This window comes from Episyrphus balteatus, chromosome 1, assembly GCF_945859705.1.
Source record: "Episyrphus balteatus chromosome 1, idEpiBalt1.1, whole genome shotgun sequence".
NCBI lineage: Eukaryota > Metazoa > Arthropoda > Insecta > Diptera > Syrphidae > Episyrphus > Episyrphus balteatus.
The window spans coordinates 111091127-111117761 of NC_079134.1; the positions used below are offsets into that span (position 1 = coordinate 111091127).

Here is a 26635-nt window from a genome sequence, read left to right on the forward strand (position 1 = left end):
CTTACTATGTCTGGGGTGCTCGCCGCCCATGGATTCTAGCTTTAAGGGGTTTTAGGCAATAAAATCGCAATTTCTTAATGGAAATTGAATAAAAAATAATAATGTACATCCAAAAGATTTATCGATGACAAGAGAAATGGAAATACTAAGGAAAAGAATTCAAATGTTATCTAGGAAAAAATGATTCTCTTGAAACTTTAAAAATCAAAGAATATGATTTAGAAAGTCCTTTTTTTTATTTTGAACTGCTTGCGCAAGTATTTTTTCATTGTTTTTCATTAAAATAAAACAATTATACTGCCTTAAGACCCTTACAGCTAGAATCCATGGGTAGCGAGCACCCCAGACATAGTATGAAAAATTCTCAGGTAAGTTTTCAGGTGTTATCAATGAAAAAAGTTAACCGAAGGGGAATAGACCTTCCCCCCTTCCATACGATTTTTTTCTTGTCTCGACCTAACCTACACGCTCTAGCTTTTTGGCACATTACTCCTGAATCACCCTGTAGATTACAGGCCATTCAGTGCAACTTTATTTGGCTTTATTTAATTAATATATTTTGATACAAATAACCAGCCCTATTGTGAGTTTCGAATAAAATTAAATATGTATGCAGATCGATTGGATATTTTTTTCTATTTTGACAAGTACGTGTACCTTCTTATACTCGTATAAGGAATTCAAATGCATTCTTATGTGACTGTTATATTGTTGGTTTATCATTTCTTTGACTTGTTGTCGAAATTTTCCACTATTTTGCCGTCTATTACGAAGAAATTCAACTTTCATAAAGCAATGGCAAGGAGTCCGATAGAACTACTCTTCTTTACGAATTAAACAAAGGTAAAAATGTCTATACCTGCATATCAAAAATTATATGCAGGACACTTTTTGAAAAAAGAAAAAAAAAATTATTAAATAATGTAAACAATTAATAATATGAAATAAAGAAACACAAAATTTATTCCACCAAGAAAGGAAAAAAAAACTCCTAAATATCACTTAAAGAAACTTCTATAGGCACGTGTTGGCATTGATTGTTTAGTTCATTTGCTCAAAAACGTCACTTTGCAAATACTATTACAATTAGCTGAATATTAAAAATTAAACTTTGTAAAAGCATCCAAAAAGCATTTTCATAGCGGTTCAGGTTTGATTAAAAGTATTTTTTTACTAAACAAAAATACAGCAAAAAGATGAAAAAATTATCAAAGAAAAAACAAAGAAGGCAAAAAATGCATACAATAGAATATGGTATATAATATCCATTGCCTATGCGTATCTACTAAGAAAAGACATTGAGGTTTTTTTTTTATAAACCTATATTTAAATACATATGTTTGTTAAATTAAATATACAAAATAATACAATACATAAAATAATAAATGCAAAATGTAACAAAAAGTAAAGAGACAAGACATGAAAGTCAAACACTTCTAATACATTTAAGTTATAAAATTAACAATAATATCTAATTGAAACACACGAGATCTTAAGTTAATAAAAAAAACATCGAACAGAAAAATGTTTGTATAACTCAATAAAAAAAATTAAAAAACATAACTAATGAAGAAGTACACAACGATAAGAAAACTAAAAAAAAACAACAATTATTTTTTCTCTTTTAAGGAACTGTACGAGTTCTAACAATGATGTTTTAAATATTATAATAAAATTCCTTTAAAAGGATCTAAAAATTAAGGACAAAGATGACTATAAAAATCTATATATAGATACTAAATTAACTTCAATTTTTTGTGCTCGTTGATGTTATAAATTAGTTTTCTACACTTAATTCTTATTAAATTCTTACAAACCTAGAAATATACTTAAAATTTTCATATATTGTTATATGTTTACATGTAAATACAAATATAAACACATATATATATAAGTATACATTTATATATATGAACACATTTATATATAAATATATATTATAAATGAAAAAATAAAAATAAATTTAATTAATATTAGGGCAAGGAAAACGAGACGTTCAACAATTCATACCGAAAATCAAATCCTATAGCTCTGTCTGATGAGCTACATTTTTAAATATGATACTAAAGATTACTATTTTATTTATTTTTTTTTTTTTCATCATGATTTGTGATTATTCTATTTATTTGTTCGTAGTATTTATAAATTTTAGCAGGTATTGTTAGGATGTTTCATCATATGGCGGAAAAAAGGAACGAACTTGCAAACTCCAAGTATTGGTTTTCTCAATGCGACAAGATTCTGGTTGTTGAAGCTATCACAGTACTTCGCTATCCCATTAGTTAGTTATTTGTTTTATTTAATTGTGTACACAATCAAAATAGCAATAACAAAAAAGTCTAAGTAGGGAGAAATCCTTGATATCTTTGCACGTAATTAGGAAATGTAAGGAGTAGGAGTATGCATTTAGTTAAGATTTGAAAACAATCCTGTTACTGTTTCTATAAAAACCCTGATCCAAGATTAAGAAAAAATCGCGATTGGGTTGATTGCTTTGGAAAGAAATTATTTTAATTAAAAAAATTTGAAAAAAATTGTAAGGTAAACATGTATTTTAATTAAATTAGAATTAAAGGCAAATTTTGACCTGCAAAGTGCCGTAGAATATTTCTCCCTAAAACTTTTATGTTCTCTTTTAGAGTTATATTTACAAATCCTCAAAACTAAATTAGTTTATTATATTTTTCCACTAGGCACATAATTCATTCTATAAATCTAATCTATTCTAAGTTTTTGAATTTGGGAGAATACGTTTACTCTTCGACTAAGTACTGGACACAGTAGATTCGATGGTTTTATAACATCTTAGGATGTTTTCATTTTTTTATAGGGATTTAGGACCACTGCACTGCCTTGAACACTTGCTTGAGCTGCAGCAGCTGCTGCTGCCGCCTGATTCATCTGTGCCATTTGTGCAGCTTGCATTTGAGATGGCATACCAGGCATTCCACTTGCTGATCCCAAACCAGGGACACCGGAGGTTGCTATTGAGTAAGGGTATCCTGCCATCATGCCGGGATAGAAAAAGTGTTGCTGTTGCTGCTGTAAGTATTGTTGATTTGCAGCAGCTGCTGCAGCTGCTGCGGCTGCGTAGGGGTTTGAAGCTGCTGCTGCAGGCATAGACATCGGTTGAGTACGCATCATCGGCGAAGCTTGCAAAAAGCCAGTTGGTGGTCTAGGGAGCAAGCTTGGCGTCGATACTGGAGGAGCACCAAGAGCATTTCCAACAGTATGAGAACTTAATCGAAGCCCAGCTACCTGCGCAGCTTGAGCGGCTGCGGCAGCTACAGCTTGTTGCTGTTGATGATGATGACTGAAAGCAACAGCAGCAGCCCCAGGAGTTTGCGCTACATAAGTCTTATTTAGAGGCAAACCTGTATAACTAATGGCAGCCGATAGAGGTTTTCCCGAAAGAGCATTGGAAGCAGCAGCCATTTTAACAGCATTAGCATAGTTTTTTTGAGCAACTTCTTTAGCTATAGTTGCAGCATCTGCATAGTAACTGTTTGTTGGATAGCATTGAGCTTGATAGGACTGATTGGGATAAGATTGAGTAGGATAGGAAGCATAGTTGTATGCGGAAGGTGCCGTTGAATAGGCTATTGGTACTGCTGACGTAGCAACTGAAGATACTGGTGTGTATCCGTGATGTGAAACTATAACATTAGCATATGAATGCGGTGCAGTGTATAACCTACTTTGAGAATTTGTCGAATAAGAGATACTTGGGGTCGCTGGTGCCGAAAATGAAACATCAGATGATGAAGCTGTTAGCGTTGTACTTATATTGTTGTTTGCTTGTTCGTTTTTCAACAAATTAAGCTTCAACTGTGGTTCTGAAGGAGCTGAAAAAGCAGTAGACATTATCATGCTAGATGTTGTTGTAGGATTACTGGTTGTCATTGAACATGGCAATGAAGAATTTACTGTGGCTGCAGTAGAGGTACAATCGGAAGCGATTGTTGCATTGGGGCTACTAGCTTTGTTAGGAAAAGTATTAGCATTTTCAAGAAGTACGGTCTCATTAAAAGCATCTATACCATTCCCATCTACTGCTTGTGTGCCTGTAGTCAAGTTCGATGTACTCAACAACATTTGGCCAGGGATGCTACTGCCTAATGATGATAATGCACCCGAAACATTAACGGTGTTTGTCAGTGATGTATCAGTAGTTGATAGAGTTGGTGTTGTGGATACTGTAGGGGGTGTGGATGAAAATGATGGAGTGAGTGTGTTAATTGAAGATGACTGTGCTTGTGTTGTGGCTGTACTAGTAGATGTGACTGTATCTAAAATTGATTTGTTAGTTAAATTGCTGACTAGAGAAGAGTCACTAGTGTTACTACCAATATTATTATTTTTTAGAGAGTATACGTTATTGTTGGTATTGATAACGACAACACCGTTACTACTGTTACTGTTATTTATTTTTGTAGCTGCAATGTCGGATATATTTGCTGAAGATGATACATTTACTGTACTATTGTTTAAATTATTAATACTCAACATACCATTACTAGCCATACTATTATGAACACTGTTCAAATTTACTTGACTTATCTTATTGTTGTTCTTCAAATGATTTAAATTATTTAAAATAAAACTGTTGTTATTTATCATTGAATGATTATTGGTATTATTAGCGATAATTGGATTTGCCGTGGTGGATGTTTGTGGTTGTGGAATTGCAGTTGTAGCTGAAGGATTTTGACTTTGGTACTCACATGACACTGGTACGAATGGTTGTTGTAATTGCATTAGTTGTTGATAAGTTGTCGCACCTGGCTGATACACGGGTATACCAGATTTTTCGCCAGCAGGCCGTTTAAAGGGAACCATACCAGAAAACGCCTGAAAAAAGAAATTAAAGATTGACAATAAATATCTGTAATGAAGCAATTGTTTAAAAAAAAATGTATGCAAATTTCAAAATAAATGTATATTGTATGTTCATTAAGATAACCCTTATTTTGCAATATTTAATACTGTTTTTTTTCAAACATCCCTCCCTCTCCCTTCAGGAGATCTAAATAAATTTAAAAAATAGCTGTATAAAAGAAATGAAACCAATTAACATAAAGACGGACGCTTTGGGCTATTGTTGGCAGATCTTTAACAATTGAAAGGTCAAAAGGTCTAATTACAAAAGTCAATATTTTTATTAAAATACAATCTAAGTAATAAGCCTTATAATATCCACATGGATTCAAGTGCCTATTTATTTCAAAACTATAAACACACAAATATATTTGTGAGGTAGACCTATAAAACCAATTGCAATCGTTTATCCACGTCGTGTTTTATATATATGTAGCAGTACCTACATACCAAATATTATCGTTTTTCCACCCTCCGTTTTCTCCGTTTAGGAGCAATTCAAAAATTCGCAATGAAAAATTGAAATTCCCCTAAAATCCCCAATATTCAATTTTTTTCAAAAACTCAAACTGCTGTGGTTTGTTCACTTCGAGTTCTTTACATATACCAAAAATCATCCGTTTAGAAGATATTAAAAAAAAAAAAAAAAAACAAAAAAAAAATTTTCTGCCAAGGAACTTTTTATAGAACGTTTAAGTCCTTACAAGAGAACATCTTGCTAATTTAAAAATATTGAATTTTCAGTGAATTAGAAAATTTTGAAATTGAAAATTGATTTTTTAATTTTTTTCTCGATTTAAATCGTGAATAACTTCTTTAGAACTCAATTTAGGGAAAATTACTATGAGACCTTTTTTGTAGAGAATTAAATTTCCTATAAGAATCTGTGGTTTTATTTTTCTATTCACTTATTTGCTCATCACAAAATTCCAAAGTGAAACAGTCAAATTGAAAAAACACTTCGATTTAAAAAGCTAAATTACTCGAATACGACTCGTCTGACGAAAATTTTCAATTAGATCTTTTTTGTAGGAAATTTAATTTTATATAAGAAAAAATGAACAGAAATTTTTTTTACTTTGATCGTCTAGCGGTTCTGTTGTAAAACATCATATCATGTATAAAAATAAAAAACACCGATGATAGACCTCTTAAAAATTTTTTTAACGGCTCAAATTTTCACCAAATTTTGTTTTCATCATCCTGAACAAAATTTTCGAAGTAACTTTCAAAAAAAAAATATTTTATTTTTTTGGCCCAGTCTACACCTCACTCTTTAAAATGTTAATTTGTATGAAAATTCAATGAAAAATAAAAGCAAGCTCTTTAAGTTCGTCATGAAAACTAAATATTCCATGGTAAATATAATTAAAATTTGTTTAATTTTTGGTTCTCATAGTATGTATAACAATTGAATGAAATCCAAAAAAATGCATTAATTTTCCGTGTCATGCAATGATACTAAAAAAAACCCCTTTTACCTAAAATAATTTGATGCGCATATTTTATTATTTTTTTTTATGATATTTAAAAGGTCCATACAAAATTTCATTAGCCTACCACTTATTTCCAAAGAGTAGTTGCTAAAATTCTAACTCTTGCTCTTTAAGTAAAAGACTATTCATGATCAGGCGTTAAAAAATACCTCGAAATCATGTATCGTAACCTATACTTTGAAATGCAAAAAAGCGAGTGCAACGTAGAAAACTGTTGTATTAACCCTTCCGGATGGAATACAAGGTGCCTCAAAATCTCAAAATAACATTTATATTGAGTTCTACCAACGGTGTTAATTTCATGCTTTTATCATAAAGCGCACAATTGACCTCATTTTTAATGCTAAGCCGCCCACTTAAAATGTTGATAAAAACACAAACAAAATTATTGTGTTTTGTTAGTTTCCCTAAATTTGATGTGTCCATACCCGTGGCTGGCATGATATTAAGTGACTATGATTTAAGTTAGTTTTTTTTCAAGAATAGTTGTGGAATTATTATAATGAACTTTGCAGACAATTTGTCTGCTGAAGTTTGGATAGCCACAACAGTCGCAAAACTCGTCGGATTTTGAAAAATTAAACGGCAATCACTTTGTATTATCGATATCTTGGGGATATATCTTTTTTTTTTTGTTTTTTTTGTCTAAACAAAAAAGCTATGGTCAAAAAACCCAAAAAATTTGGGACTTTCGTCACTACTGTATTATTGTACCGATTTTCAAAAAATAGATGGCAGTCAAGTTTTATCAAAATATAGGGGCAGTATTTTTTAGTTTTGTTTTTATTTGTCTCAACAAAAAAGTTATGGCAAAAAACAAAAAACAAAAAACAAAAAAAAAAAACACCAACAAATTAATTAAATAAAAAATGAATTAAACACCACTGTAATGAACCGATTTTTATAGAATAAATGAAAATCGCTTCGTTTTATCAAAACCCAGGGGCGATAGTTTTTAATTTTTTTTTTAATTGTCTTAGCAAACACATTATGACCAAGAATTCTATGATTCATTTATTTTTAAAAGAAAAAAGCAGAACATAAACTCGCCAGTTTTACGGAAAATATATTTAGTTCATTATAAAGGTATCTATTTACTCATTCATTATTCGTCAGCCACATTGAGCACAAGTCACAGTTATAAATGAAATAAACATCTTTTTTTTGCTGTTTCGTTTTATTAAGTTGATTCAGGCTGTTTCGTAAATGGGTCCATTTTTTTGCACGTAACACAGTGGACCCAATTTGTTTTCCTGCCGACTTCTGCTTGACCGCAAACTAGACATCTTCCTTGGATGTTTAAAAATGTTTAAAGCATCGACAATCAAATCGACGACAATATCGTCGTTATTTATATCAGAACCAATCTTTGATAAATTACATGGATCAGATATTAAATAGAGAAGAATTAAATTTTTCTCAAAAATCAGGATCGTATTTAACTAATAAATAATAAAATGACGTCTTCAACTTTCTATTTTTGATCCCTAAAATACTGCAAATTTCGCCAGGTAAGGTGCCTGAAAAATAAATTCATATTTCTTGTATTAAATATTCTCAAAGTCAGGCAATATTGCTTTTAACAGCGTTTCTTTATTGAATCTCATTTTTCCACATCCAAGCGCAACAAGTTCGTCTCAGAGAATGAATAAGTGTATAGAAAAATTAATACACAACACATTACACATTCACACTAAAGCGAGCAAAGAATTTTAAATAGGAAATTAAAAAGTTGTCCCATTTTGAAAATATTTAATCTTTTCGTTATGTCTATCTTGTTAAATTTAAAAAAAGAGAGGTAAAGATTTTTTACTTGCGATATACATAGGTACTATATATCAAGTTATGCATTCGTACAAAAAAAAAGTTGAGATAACATTTTTCCATGACTTTACGATGGTAGAGAATGCCAAAAAAGTGGGTCCCGGAAGTCCGTCTGTCTGTCAGTCTGTCTGTCTGTATAAGGAGCTACAGCCTTAACGGATGGACCGATTGATGTCAAACTTGTTATGTAGCATTATTTGGCGACTTTCCAGAGGGATTTTTGGAATTAATTTTGTTTGACCAAAAATAACGGTACTTGCCATATACCGTTTTTAATAAAGTTGAAATTGCTCGAAAACGGCCACAACGATTTTTCTAATGAAAAAAATTTTGTTTGAAAATCATTATTAACGGTACCTGCCATAGACCCGTTTTTTTGAAATCCGATTATCTCTTGTTCGATTTCAACGAAACTTTTTGTGGAAAATCATTTATATAATTTTAATATAAAACAAAAATTAAATTTTCAAAAAAATAATTTTTGGATTTTTAAAAAAAAATTCAATATTCTTTTTTGAAAAATCAAATTTTCGAAAACGGGACATTGAATTTTTTTGAAATTTTGTTTTTATATGTTGATTAGTAATTTCTACAAAATGGCATACGTATTTTATTTTAAAACTTTTTTTCCAAAAAATTATTTATAAAAAATTAGTTATTTAAAAAATGGCTCTAACGATTTTGAAAATTTTTTTTCTAAAAATGCATCTTAATATATCAATCAAAACTGCATACTTGTTTTGGAGGGCAATTTGATTTCAGATTTGATTTTATTTTTTTTAAAAACGAATTTTGTTTTTTTATTTTTTTTTTGTTCCCATATAGTAGGTACCTACATTTTCCAAATTTCTATATGAAAAGTCTTAAAAATTTAAGCAACTTGAACTTTAAGAGAAAGTTCGTGCGACCCAGTCGTGCATTTTATTTTACGATAAATCGATTACCGTACTTCCTTTCAAAATCGGTCTATAAATAAGCTTTTTGCGTTTTTGGCCATAACTTTTTTGTTAAGACAAATAAATAAAAAAGATCGCCCCTATGTTTGCCAGAAGCAATTGCCAGTTGTTTTATGAAAATCGGCCCATTATTACAATGGTGACGAAAGTTAAAAATTTTTTAATTTTTTTTTGGTTTCTGTGTGTTTTTGACGATAGCTTTTTTTTTTTTTTAAAGACAAATAAAAAAAAAAATATCGCCCGCAGATTTTGATAATACAAAGCGATTATTTTTCAAAATCGGACGAGTTTTGTGACTTTGGTCTTTGGTGGCTGTCCAAAGTTCAGGATGATGTGGAATTTTGTTTAAAAAATGTTTTCAAGACCCATTGTTTACATAGAAAGATATCTACCTCATTTATTAGTTATTTTTAGACCTAATTTTAATTGTAAAATAAACAAAAAATATTGTATACGAATATCTACTAAAAATTATTTAGTTATGTACTTACGAAATTTTCATAGTAAAATGAACCAACCGTTTTTACATCCATCTTTTGGAACATTTTGTATTATTTCAATTTCAATAAGGTTGGTAGCCAGAGTGGGTTAGAACAGATAAAGATGTTTGTTTGGAATACAATCACGAAATCAGTCGATTAGTGGAAGAAAAGAGGTATTAAAATAAAAAAATATTAATATAATTGTAAAGAAAGGAATACAATGCAATAACTTTTATTTTTATTAAATATTTAAAATTATATTTTCAATTTTTTGTGCTTAATCATACATATTAATATAAACCTAAATAATTAATTGAACAACATTAAAATAGGGAGATTTGACGACTCCATTACACCAGTTTCATATCGTTTACAAATAGGTATGTATGACAAATTAGATTTTTGCGCAAAATAAAAACAAATCATTTGCTTTTAAGAAAGAAAAATAAACAAAAATTAAATGATATCATTTTTCATTTTAAATACCAATTTCTAAGCATTTAAGATCTTAAATATCAATACATAATTTTTAAGTTTTAATATATATGTTTATGTAAATCTTAATAGGTTTCCTGTTCTTTTCATACAAATTCACCTGCTCAGAAAAAAAAAATATAATTTTTCTTAGAATATACTTAGGCATTAAATAAAAGCCGAATAGCGAAAAAAACTTAAAACAAAGATCTATGCACATCTCTATTTTCTGCAAATTAAATGCGATTATATTTAAGTACAAGGAATAGTTTATATGAAAAAAAAATCTTTTGGTTGTTGCTGGAACAACAAATTAAACTGATCAATTGCAGAGCAAGAGTATTAAATGTAATCGCTTTACTCAATAAAAACATGAAATGGAATGCAACATGCGGTTCAGAGTAAAATTAGAGTAAACGTAACTGACTAAATACTAAAGTTGTCACTCAATCTAAAAATCAAAAAATCCAAAATTACTAAATACCAATGTCGATCAATTTGGAACACGTTAAGTTAATACTTTTTTGAACTGAAAATATATACAAAAATAAATAAACTTGCAATAAAAACATGGAACAAAAAAGTCTTCATTTAATTACAAACTAAAGAACTCTTAAGACAGAGGATTTATAAAAGTAACTATCTGTCATGTAACAACAACATCTCTTGATACGGAATTTTTAGAACGCACCGAAATTCATAGGATAAATATCAGGTACATAAATGTATTTGAGTTTTTCAGCGCTCGCTTATTGTGTCAAAACTATTATAACGTTGAGCTTTTGAACTACTACCTTAAGCCTGAACTACATCAAAACACAAAGTCAGAAAAGTACAAAATAGTAAAAAAAAGCTCAAAATATAAAAATCACATGTATATTTACCTGACAACTATTGGAAAAAAATTAATTAAAAAAGCTTTTTTGTTTTTGAAGTTTTAAATTTCAAATTGAAAAAAAAAATGAAAAAGTAAACAAATTACAGTCAACTCCATCTAAGTCGAATCGTCACAGGACACGAAAATTGGTTAGAGTTAGAGGGAAATTCGACTAAGAGGGATCTATTTAATCTTTTTGCTGCAGTCGGTTTCATTAAAAACGTTAAAAATATTTGAGTTAGAGGAAAATTTGGCCTAAAGGAAGTACGACTTATAAGGAATCGACTGTATTTGAAATTTCAATTGTTTGTCAAAAGAGCTTTTTTTTCGCAAAATGACAGGAACTATGTGATCGAAGAGCTACCTTACGGAAAGGATATAAAATATTGTTTGAGTGTATTTGTTTTTGAAAATTTGTGAAAATTGAAAGTTTGGTCTTGTTCAAGCTTTTTAAATCGAATACTTTTTTTAAATGAAAGGGAGTTATACAAACAAGCTACTAGGGGAAAGAAGAAAAAACATCTTGTTTACTTTTTTGTACTTTTTTGACTTTATGTTTTGATGTAGTTCAGGCTTTAAACTTTTAACTCACATTTACAGATACCATACAAATATCCCGGAAATGTGCTATTAGTCTAAGAGCCCAGAGCAGATTTTGGGAGTTTTTGGATAACCGAAAATGGGTCATATGTATGTGTAGGTAATAGCGTCCTGATGAAGAATTCGAAAGTCTGGGAGGTTTATTTCACGGCATTCTATGGTTTATGGGGAGTTGAAAAATGCATTTTTGTTTGAAGGGAATTCTTTTCATGACTGTGACACTTAAAGGCAGTAGTACGACAAGAATTAAAGCTTGGACCTTTTCTATTCAAAATACACACTGATGATCAACCTGAAAATCGGCCAGGCACAAGGACTAAGCTGATGGTTCTATTACTTATTTAATGTCATCATCGCCAGAGAAAGCAGCCCGCAAAGTGGTGGAGAGCGTCATTAATCTTTGAAACTTCTACCTTAAATGGTGACTGTACATCAACGCCTGTAAAACTGAACTAATTGCTGTAAATTGTAGACCATTACAGACCAGGAAGAAAGCCCGAAGAAGTATCGCTGAAAGGAGTCGGAATAATTCAATCGGATTTACAAATAACAGAGTTGTTGCAGGAAAAGACAATGTTAACTTTATCAATCGGATCAAATTCAGCGAACACGTTGGAGCTTTCTTCATCCTTTATATATCTTCTACTAAGGAAGCAGAATGAAATTAGTAAGAAGACGAAACTATTCCGTTACAATCATATGCCTGCCTGGTTTGGTGCACCATTTTACTGTTAGACATGAAGATTATCAAACTCTTCGAGAGGAAAATACTTAGAGATTGTTCAAGACTATATCCGAACCTTCTAACCAAGAAGTACTGGCAAAATAAGACCAAACATGATGCAAGTTTGCAGCAGGAACCTCGAAGAGCATTCCAACCCGTAATAACAACATCTACTACAGGAGAAATTTCTAAGGACAAGGAGCCAACAATGCCTGCACCCCAGAGCGATTATCGGATTTCTGATTGGAAATATTAATTTCAAGCTTGTGTTTTTACCAATGCAAGTTCTAGCGTCGTCAATTTTCAACCGAAATTACATTAAAAAAAAAGCATTTAAACATTTTCAGTGATGTATGTGGATCAGGAAAAAAAAATCTATAGGTACCTACTTCATAAGCTCAATTTAGTTTTTTAAATAATGGGGCCGAATTACGGCTTGCTATTACGATCATAAGTTAACGTATTAACGCTATATGTGATATGCTCTATCTCTTTCTACTGATTAAAAGAAACAAAATAGTCAAAACGTTAAAGTATGATCGAAGTCGCATGTCGTAATTCGACCTCTGTTTTTTCTCCCATTCTTGGATTAGAACATGTTATTTATAATTAATATATGTTAAAAATATATTTATTTCAATTACAACGAAGTATCTATTATAATAATAATTGAATCGTTTGTTTTCAAAACATGACAAGTCCATTTTGAATATTTTTTGTTAAACCTACAAAAAGGTTAATATTATTAATTGTTATGAATTCAAATCTTTATCAGTAGATACTACTTTGATATATAACGATAATATTTACATTTAAAGTAGCTCAAACTTGTTAAATAAAAAAAACTATGTTGTGAGAAACTTTTCTTGAGCAAATAGACTTATCATGTTTTGAAAATAAATGATTCAATTATTTTTCAAAACGATTTTTAACTGGGAAAAAAATTTCAACTGTTCATTAGAAAACTATTGAAATCAGTGGACATTAGGATTTGGATATGGATACGAATATCTTCTAAACGGTTAAAGCAATCAATTTGATGCAGTACTTTTTTGTAGAACGTTTAAGCCCCTACAAAAAACATCTTGCTTATTTGATGATAATGACTTTTTAGTGAATTAGAAAATTTTGAAAAGTAAAAAAAATGATGTTATATTTTTTTTAAACTTTGACCTCGAATATCTTTCAAATGGTTAGATTAATAAAAAAGTTAAGAGGACCTTTTTTGTGGAGCAATCTGTTTCTAACAAAAATATGTCTTGCCTGTCTGATTATAATTTTTCGATTTGTTACAAAATTAATAATAAAAAACGAATTTTTAAAAATGTTCTCAAACCTTGGACATCAAATATATTTTAAACGGTTAGATAAACGAAAAAAGTGTCTAAGACCTTTTATGTAGAACAATTAATTTTCTACAAGAATATGTAAAGAAATTAGCTTAAAAGTCGATACATGTAAAAATGGCAAATTGTGAAGCGGACGACCTTCTCATATTTAGTGAGTATATTCTAGAGGTGTCTAGTAATCGATTTTTCGGAATATAAAATCAAAAAACGAATTTCGATTTTTTTTTCACCCACCCTAATGTATATGTCTTAGGTTTTCATAATTACAAAGGGACACACGATTTATCTATCAATGTTAGTTGTTAGCAGAAACCCGTAATCCTTTTTTTATTTTCCATATAAAATTAATTACCTACTTCTTTGCAAAAATTAACTACTTATCTCAACAAAAACAATACTCTTTAATATGAAAATTCGGTTTGAAATGTTTATCAAAAAAAATGTTGATTTTTGTAAGATTTCAAACAACTACAAAGGGGTAATTTAAGGAAGATTTTCCTTAAATTGCCAAGAGAAATAATCTTAATTTTATAGCAATTATTTTTGATATCTATCATATTCGATAAGATTACTTGAACAAAATATTAACCTATAATATGATCAACATTGTTTGAAATACTATTTTTTCGTTACAAAATTCATGCATTAGGTAGATTTGAAAATTTATTTATACCAACACTTTTTGTTCGGGTTTTATTTTCTCTTTCAAAATATAAAATACATACACCAAAACTACTTTAGGCAAGACTAGCAGTTTACTACTAGTTCAAACAATCAACATGCTCTTAAAATATAATAATTAAGATATTGCAAAAGAAAAATATTGAAAACTAAAAAAAATAAGGCTATACCAGTTGAAACATATCATTTTCAGCTGCACGTTTCTTGCCCACTTCCAGTGGATGGCCAATGGCAACAGCATTTGGTGGAGGTGCGGCCCCAGGCGTTGGGATGGGATGTGTCAGAGTAGCAGCAGAAACAGGTGCAGTCTATGTTTTGTATGTTTAAATTTGTTTAAGGTTCGATTTCGTATGTGATGTAGAATTTAATTTTGTTTTAAAATAATTTTGAATTAATGTTATTTTTAAATTTTCAATTAAGCGATTGGAATTTTTTGTTTCATTGTGCAAAATGTAATGTTTACAGGATGTGTTAGATTTGATTAAATAATGCAAAAGCAAAAAGCACAAAACATATCATTGTTATTTCAAATTTTGAATTTTTTGTTTACAAAGTTATGTAACACAAGTTCACAATAAGGGACATTTTTTTATTTTTATTTATCACATATTATATGTTTAAAAGTATAGAATATTTATTTAATGTTGACCATCCATCGAAGCAATACATAGCAGGCGAACAGGTGAAATTAAAGGAAAAAATTGAAATAAAAGAATAATTATATTATAATGTATATTTTGAAAAGTAACTGAAACTGAATACTTAAATAATATGATACTCTTTTTAAAATTAACTTTATTTTCGTAAAAATTAATCTTTAAAATGAAAATAAAAAATATTTAAGTAAATCAAGAAAAAGCTTAAAAAGCTAATTCAGAAATAAAAACCAAGCACAGTTAATAGTTTTTTCCTGAAACTGGTTCTTATTAAAAAAGTTTATTTTTTTTAGTACGGGTACCGCTCGTCTTCCTATATAAGAAACTTACCGACTAGAACAATATAACTATAATCGAAATATATTAATTAAAACCATAAAGAATACAACAAATCCCTCTCAAGAAGAATCATTTTTATTTTGTTTTATTTAAGTCAATTTTACCAATAAAGTATTTGTTTACATTACCACCGATGCATCGATGCTGCGAACGTAATAATAAAATAGTGATTAAAAATAAATCTGTTTTGGGGTCAACAAACGATTTTGTAGGTCATAGATAAAAAATAAATAGTGTCCCTTCTTTATCCTTACTGATTTTTTTTAACGCTCGAAGGTTTTATTATTTTCTTATGATAAATAAAGAACATAAAGGCAAACCACCAGATACGATTATATCATTTTACATAATAGGTAGGTTTTTGTGGTTTTAAAAGTACCGATTTCGTCATATCATTTTAATGTGGCTTTTTTATAAGTGCCCTCACAAATATACAAAGATTTAATTGCAGTTTTAAGACATCAATGTAAAATTGAATTGATATTTTATAGTGTTAGTTATCTACAAAAAAATGTTTTGAACGCAACACTGGAGTTTAATAGAACTCCAGACATCGCATTTACATTTTTCTAGAATCTATAAGAACAGAATTAATTTGCTTATAATTGTAAAAAAAAGGAAAAAAATCTTCATATTAGTTTTTGAGTTTTCCTTATTTTTGGCATTCATTAAAATTTTCCAGAAAAAATATGTTAAACTTAATTATGGGCTCAATAAGCTTTAAAATCACATTCGTTTTTTACTAGGAGCTCTATTTTTCTTTTTCACATAACTACTAATTTAACAATTATGCTTATTTAAAGCGTTTGTTAACATTTTACCGAATGTAATGGTTTTAGGTTAAGTAAGTAAAATTAAAATTACTTTATTTATTTAATCCGTTAATTGCCTAACGTTAGAACTTAAAAATATTTATGTACATTCAACTTTAATAATGAAATTTTACCTAAAAAATAAATAATAACTATGTTAAAAAAAATTTCTTTAAATGTTTTGCTTTTGACATTGTCGTTTACAGATGAGATCAAAAAGTAATATTTGTTGAAGACTGAAATCAATTGATTTAATGGGCTATTCACACCATAGTTTGTTCTGCTGAAAATCAGACATAAAGGCAATTGTCTTCTTATGCTAGTTTGACTATAGCTGAAATTTAGACGACAAAGAGTTGATGGACATTTTATTGAACCATTTATTAATTTGACAATAAAACAAAGCTGAATATATTTTTTATGTTGTAAAAGTGAAGGGAGATTTATAAGTAAGAGTCTGTGAGAATAGGGTGGGTGTATGGATCATTGGGACCATGGAAGAAAAGGCAAAAACCTCCTCTGTATACCTTCGAGTCTATTTATATGAACAGAATAGTAAGGAGCCCATATTACGCAGCCGTATTCAAGTACAGGTCTAACAAAAGAAATCACGAGAAAATCGTTTGATAAAACCAAGAATCTTATTAGCTTTTATAACTATAAAGTTATAATGGTCAGTAAACGTCAACTTAGTTTCAAGAATAACTCCTAAATCAGAGAACTCGGAAAGCTTACAGAGAGAAGAAGAATCTAAAATATAATTATAAGTTATAATTGTTTTTTTTTTGCGTGTAAAACACATAGTTTTACATTTGTCTATATTCAAAAAAAGTCGGTTTATATTGCACCATTCTCTAAATCTATGTAGATCTTCCTGAAGCTGTGAGCAGTCATTAATTGAGTTTATAATTTTGAAAATTTTAATGTCATCAGCGTAAATTAAAACAGACGAGTTTTTTTTATAATGGATGTTATGTCATTTATGTACAAAATAGATAAAAGGGGATCTAAATGGCTACCTTGTGGAATACCAGAGTTGACATGAAATTGGTCCGATTGCTCATTTCTGAAAGTAACAGTATAACTTCTATTCTTTAAATATGACGAGATCCACAGTAAAAATGTGTCATTAAATCCTAAGGCCTTTAGTTTGTGGGCTAGTCTTGTGACACAATTTTGGAAAATTTTGGGCTGGAAAGAATGGAGGGGTAGTTTGAGAAGAAGAAGAAGAAGAAGAAGAAGGAACATCAAAAGCATCTTTGAAGAAACTAGCAAACATGTTCGAAATCAATTTTGAGTCATGACTTGATGTGTTGTTATATGATATAGAGTAAGGGTAGTCGTCAGCATTTCTTTTGCTTTTCACGCAGTTCCAAAAGTTTATTGGGCTCTGTTTTAACTCTTCTTCAATTTTACAAATATAGTCTGAATAAAGGGTGTTGAAGTAGTCAGCAAACATATATTTAAGTTCGGAGTAAATTCTGAAATCAACATCCGATCTGGTTTTACTAAACTTTAGCCAAGCCTTATTTCTTTTATTTTTCAAGTTTTTCAAATTAGTGTCAAATCATGGTGGAATTTTAGAATTATAGCAATTATAAAAAACTATAAAATTCAAAACAAATTTATATCAAATGTAATGTATTTCGGTTAAGTAAGTAAAATTAAAATTTAAAAAAATTTAACAAAAAAAGGTTGTAGGAATTTATATTCATTTTTATAAATGATTAATTCAAAAACTAAAGCTTCTAGAAAAAACTAATGTTATTTTCGGAATCAACACCCTCCATTTTGTAAGAAATGATTAACACAGGTCTGGAAAGTTTTTGTGTGTTAGACAGTGCAATCAACTTGTTAGGATTAAATAAAATAGTATTATGTATATTTATTTTGTTGATATAGTAGATATACATATACAATATACCTACATATAGGAGAACAAAAAAACAAAAATAGCTTTATTACGAATGACTCTCGGAAAACGCTAGATCAAATTTAGAGCATAGGTAAAGTTCCAAATTATATGACAGGACAGGACAGAACAAAATTATTGGATATCAATACGAAAAAATTAAAATAATACGTTTTTCTGCATACACTTAAAGCTTTTAAAAAAGATAATTTATAACTATGCAAGAGCAATCGCTTAGAAGATAATGTGTACCTACGAATTTTTTCGAAAAAAAAAAATGGCTGTTCGTATATAACTGTTAAACGGTGATTGCTATCGAAAAAAGAAGAATAAAAATCCCACACCTTTTGTTTTTTGTTCCAAGCTACTGTTTCGTAATTCGGAAAATAGCAAGTATAGATTTTTTTGCCTATATATTTTCAAACGAAAATTAGTTTGCTCAAATTTTGAAGAGTACGTCCCCCTTTATCTGTTTTTTTTTTTTGTAAATCTAGATTTGGAATATTTATTAAAAAGTTTGCATGTTATTATGTAAAAAGTGGGACAAGGCAAAATCGCATCACCTACTCGCGGTGCCCGCTGGATATCCAACTAACGACGAGCGTTTGATCCATTCGATCCACGAGCTGAGTCTCCTGAGTTATCTTTTCAGGAACTAGGAGCAAAAGAACAGAAATATCGCTCTGAATGCACCAGCTCACAATTAAATCCAAGAGCGTCTGACACATATTGTGCGGCACACTGGCCAGCGTCTGTACCCTGTGGGGCGGCTGAATATAAACTATAGAAGTAACTGACCTTTTTATGGTATGAAAACAAAGTTAAAATAAAATGCACGACTGGGGTCGCACGTACTTGCTCTTATGCTAAAGTAACTCTTATGTTAAAGCTTTTTATTCCAGAAAATTAGGAAAATTCTATTATTTGATATTTTCAAGAAATTTCATAAGTAGTGTAAAAAAATAAAATCTGTTTTTATAATTAATTAAACACCGTTTTAAATGATGTTTTACAAAAAACCAAGTATGCCATTTTATTACTTGTATAAAAAGGTATTTTTAGAAAAAAAATTTCGAAAATCGTTAGAGCCGTTTTTTAAAAAAATAATTTTTTATGTATAAAAAATTTCTAACATTTATCAAAAAAAAAGTTGGTATGCCATTTTTAAGAAATAATTGATTTACACATAAAAACGAAATTTCAAAATTTTTCACTAACTCGTTTTCAAAAAATTGATTTTTCAAAAAAAAATTTTGAAACATTTTTTAAAAATCCAAAAATTATTTTTTTGAAAATTTTCTAATATTTTAATATTACTTTTACTTAAACGCTTTTGTATAAAAATTTTTGTTGAAATCGGGTTAATCTTGTACGAGATATTCAAAAACCAAAAAAACCGTTCTATGGCAGGTACCGTTAATAACGGTACAAAAAATATTTTTTTTATTTCAAAAGTTGACTCTTATGGTAAATACTAAACACAAAAATTTTAATCAAAATCGTTAGAGCCGTTTTTGAGTTATTTGGTTTGAATTGAGAAATTTGTATGGGAGGTACACTTTCTAAGCGAGATAAAAAAAAACAAAAAAAAACCAACTTTCAGAATTCCAAAAAAATCATCTGTACCAAATTTCAAGAAAATCCGTCCACCCGTTTAGGCTGTGGAAATGTGTACAGATGGACGTACAGACGCACAGACGCACAGACGCACGGACGGAATTGCGAGACCCACTTTTTTGGAATTCTCCATCATCGTAATGTTGGTTTTGATTAAAACCTCAATTTTTTTTTCGACACGAAACCAATACTTGCCCTATTGAGCAAGTAAAAATTATGGCAATGAACAAAACGACTAGATTAAATACCCCAGGTGGCAATCCAGTTAAACTGGTAAATCCACTCTCTTTAGAGGTCGGTCCTATGGATTCTGGGGAGGACCAATTATTGCTTATAAATATTGAGAGACGGAGTTCAAAGATGCAAAGAACTCCCCCAAACAAATTTACTTCAGGGGTTACATCACCGACATACCCAAACAATACTATTGATGTTAAACACATCAGCGAAAAAGGGACCAAGAAAAATGAAGAGATCGACATTACAGATCAACAGAGTCCCATCGAAAACAAAGAACTACTTTGAAGAATGGCAAATGGAAATAGCGGCAAGAAAATAACTTGAAGTTCTAGTTCAAAGTCTTCAGCTGCAAGTGAAAAAACTCGAAGAGAAAGTTTCCTTACTTGACAAGAAAGATTCAGATTCCACGCTTCAGTTAAGTCCAAAATATATTGAGCGTGAATATCAAACTGATGAAGAAGAGCTCTTGTTTGAAACTGAGAAAAAGAAAAATAAGCGTATCACAAAGAAACGTAAACCAAATGGGAGTCTTGAGATTTGTTTAAGAAATCAGAAAAGCTCTAAAACCGAAAATAATAAAGAATTGTTTACAGAAACTAATGAAACGAATAATGTGGTAGCTGTTGTTAAATTAAATTCTCACGCTAAAGGCAGCAAAAAAATTACACCACCACCAATTATGATCTCAGGATTTCCAATTTTTGGAGATCTTAAGAAAATAATAGAAAACTGTACTAAAAAAGCTTGCAAATACACATCGTACAACAAAGACAACTGGAAAGTCACAGTCGAAGAAGCCGACGAGTATAGATCTGTCACTGAAGAACTGAGCAAACACCAAATTCAATGGCACTCATATGAGAACAAAGCTACAAAGGCCAATAAAAGTAGTAGCCAGAGGAGAATCCACGTCAAGTAAAAGGTTATTACCTTTATTTATGCTAATTTTTGACAGTAAACAAAGTGTCGAGGAGATTTATAAAGTAAGATCAATCTTGGGCATAGCTGTTAAAATTGAACTACTCCGAAAATCTAAAGTTTGCAGTGCAAACGTTGCCAAGCTTTTGGTCATACCCAAAAATACTGCAACCGCGAGTTTGCTTGTGTAAAGTGCGAAGGAAAACATGCAACTAAAAATTGTCCGATGAGCAAAGATCAGAAAGCAAAATGTGTGAACTGCCAGGGTAATCACCCGGTAAGCTATAGAGGCTGCCCAGTTGCCAAAAAATTCCAAGAGTTCAGAAGCAGAAATACATCTGCTAGAGACAAACCCAGAAACACAGTAAATACCGATTTAACTGCTGAAAACAATACTAAGAATGAACCGCCTAAAAAAGCAGTTCAAAGTAAAAGCGATGAAAATAAAGCCTATTCTCAGATTCTAAAAAATGTGCGGAAGACTGAAGAGACTTCCATAAAAGAAATGCTAGAACTCATTCTCCAAAGAATTGATAAACAGGATTTGAATATCAACTAGTTAAGCGAAAAAGTCGCTTTTAAAAAACAATGATGGACAGAACACTTAAAATCGCTACATGGAATGCAAACGGTCTTTTACAACACTTATCCGAATTAAAAATCTTTTTAGATCTAGAACATATAGATATTTGCCTGGTGTCCGAAACTCATTTCTCCAATGGGCAAAGTCTAGATAATGTAATAGAACACTATTCATGTTACCACGCTCCACATCCAGCTGACAAGGCAAGAGGTGGATCGGCGATTCTTATAAAAGTAAGCTTAAAACATTATGAAGAAACCAAGCTTACTAATGAAAATATGCAAGTAACAACTATTAGTATTGGTATGAAAAAGAAAGAGTTTAAGATAGCAGCTATATACTGCCCACCAAGGCGATCCCCGACAGAAGATGACAAAAGGCAAAAGACAGGCCGCTGAAGAAAGTACTCCAACATTTTCTAATAGAAGACAATATGAAATAAAATATCCTTTAGAGATAAGAGAGTTGATAATAGAGAAAAGAAGAGCTCGAACAAAATGGCAAAATACTAGATTTCCAGATGATAAAACAACGTTTAACCGTATAAGCAACAATCTTAAAAAAACAAATTTATAAATTCAAAAATGATTCACTCAGTACATTCCTAAAGAATTTAACGACTGATGCTTCAACCGATTTTTCGCTATGGAAAGCAGCCAAGCGCCTGAAAAGACCGCGGTTACAAAACTCGCCCTTGAAATCTCAAGATGGGAAATGGATCGGTAACCCAAAAGAAAAAGCTAACCTTTTCGCGGAGCATCTTGCGCATGTTTTTAAGCCATACCCAACAACCGCGGCTGAAAATAGCTTACAGTTTGTTGATAAGATTGATGAAAGTGAAATACCAATTGTAAGATTAAAAGAAATAAAAAGTATGTGTTTACATATACTATCAAATAAAAAATCACCAGGTTACGATCTAATTACTGCCCAGGTTATGAAAGAAATGCCTTTGAAAGCCTTCATAAAACTCCAATATATAATAAATGCATGCCTTAAGCAACGGTATGTCCCACACCATTGGAAAATTGCTGAAGTTATTGTCATACCCAAGCAAGGTAAGCCACCTACAGAAGTGACGTCTTACAGACCAATATCGCTTATACCAATTATGGCAAAAGTTTTTGAAAAACTGCTTCTGCAGAGACTTAGCAAAATTATAGAAGAAAGAAGGTTAATCCTAAATCATCAGTTTGGCTTTAGAAATAAACATTCCACGATAGACCAAGTTCATAGAATAACGGATGTAATAGAAAAAGCATTAGAAGAAAAACAAGTATGTTCGGCTATTTTCTTAGATGTTGCTCAAGCCTTTGACAAGGTTTGGCATGAGGGACTTGAGTACAAACTGCAAAGGGATCTTCCCAGAGAGTACTATGAAATATTAAAATCGTACATCTCAGACCGATTGTTTAGAGTAAGGTACGATCAAGAATATTCGGAACTGAAGAAAATAGAAGCCGGTGTACCACAAGGAAGTGTCCTAGGTCCTACCCTGTATTTACTATACACAAGGGATATCCCAGTTGGTAATCACACCATAATGGCTACTTTTGCAGATGATACCGCAATTTTGGTACCCGACAAATGTGTCTCTAAGGCAGCAGTAAAACTGCAAAATGCCGTCGACACAGTTAGAGATTGGACCGAAAAATGGCGTATCAAACTCAATGAAACAAAATCTTCACATATAAACTTTACAAATAAAAAGATAAACAATATTCCAATATTCATTAATAATCAAGCTGCACCTTACGCCAATACGGCCAAATACCTTAGAATGACTTTGTACACATCAAAAAGCACATCAAAAAGAAAAGAGAAGAACTAAACTTGAAATATAGAAAAATGTACTGGCTACTTGGTAACAACTCTGATTTATCAACCCAAAACAAAATAATGCTGTATAATCAAGTACTACATTACTGATTTGTGTACGATTTTTATTTTTTTTTGTAAAATGAATTTGAAGTCTTTCTATAGAAAAAATAAGTGTGTAAATGCTATAACTCGTGATTGCTTTCGAAGTGATGATGATCTAGCTTCAGATTCTGGCTCTTTTTAACATCAAACAAGCCATCTCCGAGCACTTATATGTAAATCTTGATAACCTACAATGTCACGAAAAAGAGGACGACCTTCAACTTTGGCAGGTGATCAAAGCAGAGATGGAAGAAAACAAAGGGGAGGGGGTTATACAAGTCACGGAAGTCCATCCCCATCTTAGTCCGAAACTTCAATTCACTCACAACAACCAAGGGCAAAAGTCTTTGAATTCAGTGCTAACTGGAAACATCGACCATATCCCTGAATGGCAAAACAAAAAGGCAATATGTCAAATTTGCGGACTGAAGACGTACACAATGTTTAGAAAATGGAATGTGTTCTTCTGCTACAATGATAAAAGAAAGAGTTTGAATAAATTCCAAAAATAAGGAAAGTCCAATGTAATAAAACATACTTTACAAAACATACCTTGAATGCATACTAAACCATATATGGGTTATTAATTTTTAGCTGGAAATCGCCTTGCTGCATACTATGGTTTGTGTTTCCAAAAATTTATATATATGTAAAAATATAAAAATTTCTATTTAATACCTTTTTTCCACCCCTAATAAAGCTAAAAAATTGTAAAAAAAAATTTTATATCACTTCGATCATAATTCATGCAGTAGAGGGTTAAAAAATACGCTGTATCGCATAATCAGAGACTGCAAAGTCATACCAACTCTGAAATGGTGTCCGTCTTGAATACAAGAAACCATGTTCGGAGATTAAGAAGAACCAAGCCTCATGAGCTTATGGTCTAAAAAAACATGGGAAAGTATTAAAATTTTAAACTTCCCCCAAAGTGATTTTACAAAGTTAAGAAAGAAAAATCTGATGTCGATCTCTCAAGATTGGTCCTGATAAAGAGGTGGTTTTAGTGGTTAAGAGTCCCACGCTACTTGGTGTCGAATACTGCCAAGTGTTTTTTGAGTGTTAGACAGCGTTATTTTTCCAGTCTACTTCAATCCCCGGGACGTTGGAAAATACCTACAATAATTTGTATTTAGTTTTATTCTTTTTTTAAACTGTCCCAATAATTCACGAGTATATTTATTAAAAAAAAAAATGTTTCAAACCCTACAGAAAAGTTTTGCAAAAAAGAAAAATAAAAACTTGGGTAAAAAATACCGATAAATTAAAAAAAAGTAGGTATATGTAGGTATTTTATCTTGTATGGAAGCAAGTTCACAAGTAACAAGTTTGTTAGCCTTTTAAGAGTTATATGCGAAAGAACGATGCTGTCCAAATTTTATCTTGAAGATATTTTTATTATTAATTGCAATCTTGTATTGCCTCCCAAATTTTCCGAAGTAAAACTAAATTGTTTTTGTTTGGATCAATATATTTCGGCAACAAGTGCCATCTTCAGGATCTATTTAAAACAATAAAGTACATAATAATTACAATAAATATTAAAATTATAAAATTATAAATAGTATACCTTAAAAAAGAATATCACAAATTTACTTTTTTACAATTTATTTTGATTTGATCTGTCAAAGAATACTTCAATTTAAAAAAAACAAAAACAAATATAGCTGTCAGCCCCCATCACGATGTGCAGTGTTTACACGGTTTGTATCTGTCGTGTTTAGACTGTGTGTAGTGTTAATACGATCATTTGTCACTCGTTGTAGATTTCCATTATTTCCATTTGAGATAAGATTGAAATATGTATTTGTGTAATCTTTTTTGTCCGTTTTGAAATTACACGCATCTTCTCAAATTTTAACAATTTGGTTTACTTCATGAACCTGTAACTTGAATTTATTGCAATTTGTAAAATTCATCACTAAAAAACACATTTTACCTGGATATAAATTGGTGTCATTTGATGTTTCCAATTGTTTTACCAACATTTCCACTGATTTAGCACTGGATATTGTCAATAAAAAATTTTGACGATCGAATAAAAGCTAATACATCAATACCCAAAAAAGATTTCATGAATTTGCTTAAATTTTGCCTTGTTGACTGCAACTATTTCTTTTACAAGGGAAAATTCATACGTATGAAAAACGGACTTTTCATGGGATCTTCATTAGCTCCGGTACTAGTTGAATGGGTGCTTGAAGAAGTCATTGACAACGCTTTTCTTAACATAGATTTCGTACCACAATTTTGGAAGGCTTATGTAGACGACCACATCACAGCCATTCCTTCTGAGAAAATTGATATGCTTAAAAATGCACTCGAAATGTATAACAACAAAATCAAATTTACATTTGAAACCGAAGATGAACAGACAAATGAGATTAACTATTTGGATGTTACTGTCAAACGTCATCATGACGGCAACATCACAACGAACTGGTATCATAAACCAATTGCGTCAAATAGACTGTTGAATTTTTATTCAGCACATCCGAAACATATGAAACATAATACGGCTAAGAATTTTATTCGGAAAGTTTTCTCATTTAGTCACAAATCACACTGGAAAACTAACATTGATCGCATAAAAAATATTTTGAAGAAAAATAATTTTCCAATTGATGTCATCAACAAACTTATTGCATCGGTACGTTACAACAACTCTAATAGAGGTTCAGAAACGAGAAGATTTGACAGGAGTAGCTATCCTTATTTATCAATAGAGGAAACTTCAACCCAAACAACTGTTGAACCAGCTAAAATCTATTCATCAATATCTTATGTTCCAGGTCTTACAGAATCTTTGGCCAAATCCTGTGAATATTTCGTTCCAAATATTAAGGTAGCTATGAAACCAGTAAAAAAAGTTTCAAATTTCTTTGCCAACATGAAACAAAAACTGCCTCTGACGCAAAACTCAGGTGTTGTTTATTGTGTTCCTTGTGAAGACTGCCCCAAAAAATACATTGGTGAAACGATTCAAAAATTGTGCAAAAGACTCGAACAACACTCAAATGAATGTGATAAGGTTGACTCAGGGACAGCTAATTTGAAAAATATTGCAGCATTGGCTAACCACAAGCAACAAACTGGCCATTCTTTTAATTTCGATAACACCAAAATATTGAGATATGAGCGCAATAAATTCAAGTTACAGGTTCATGAAGTAAACCAAATTGTTAAAATTGGAGAAGATGCGTGTAATTTCAAAACGGACAAAAAAGATTACACAAATACATATTTCAATCTTATCTCATATGGAAATAATGGAAATCTACAACGAGTGACAAA

At 30.7% G+C, this 26635-nt stretch overlaps 1 protein-coding gene across 25 annotated transcripts in view; it reads right to left on the reverse strand.

Annotated features, from left to right (window-relative positions):
- Positions 1-1770: 1770 nt before the first annotated feature.
- The window catches only part of LOC129906660 (mucin-17), a 470057-nt gene continuing 445192 nt past the window's right edge, over positions 1771-26635 (reverse strand). For 16 of the 25 annotated variants that reach the window (XM_055982510.1, XM_055982503.1, XM_055982509.1 and 13 more), the window contains 3 exons: positions 14512-14649; positions 9646-9687; positions 1776-4851 (listed from right to left, as the gene is read on the reverse strand). In XM_055982510.1, the coding sequence (XP_055838485.1) occupies positions 2806-4851; positions 9646-9687; positions 14512-14649 (2226 nt within the window). In that variant the 3' untranslated portion in view covers positions 1776-2805. Of the gene's footprint in view, positions 4852-9645; positions 9688-14511; positions 14650-26635 lie in introns of all 25 variants that reach the window. The other 9 variants (XM_055982514.1, XM_055982511.1, XM_055982516.1 and 6 more) reach the window with 9 other exon arrangements.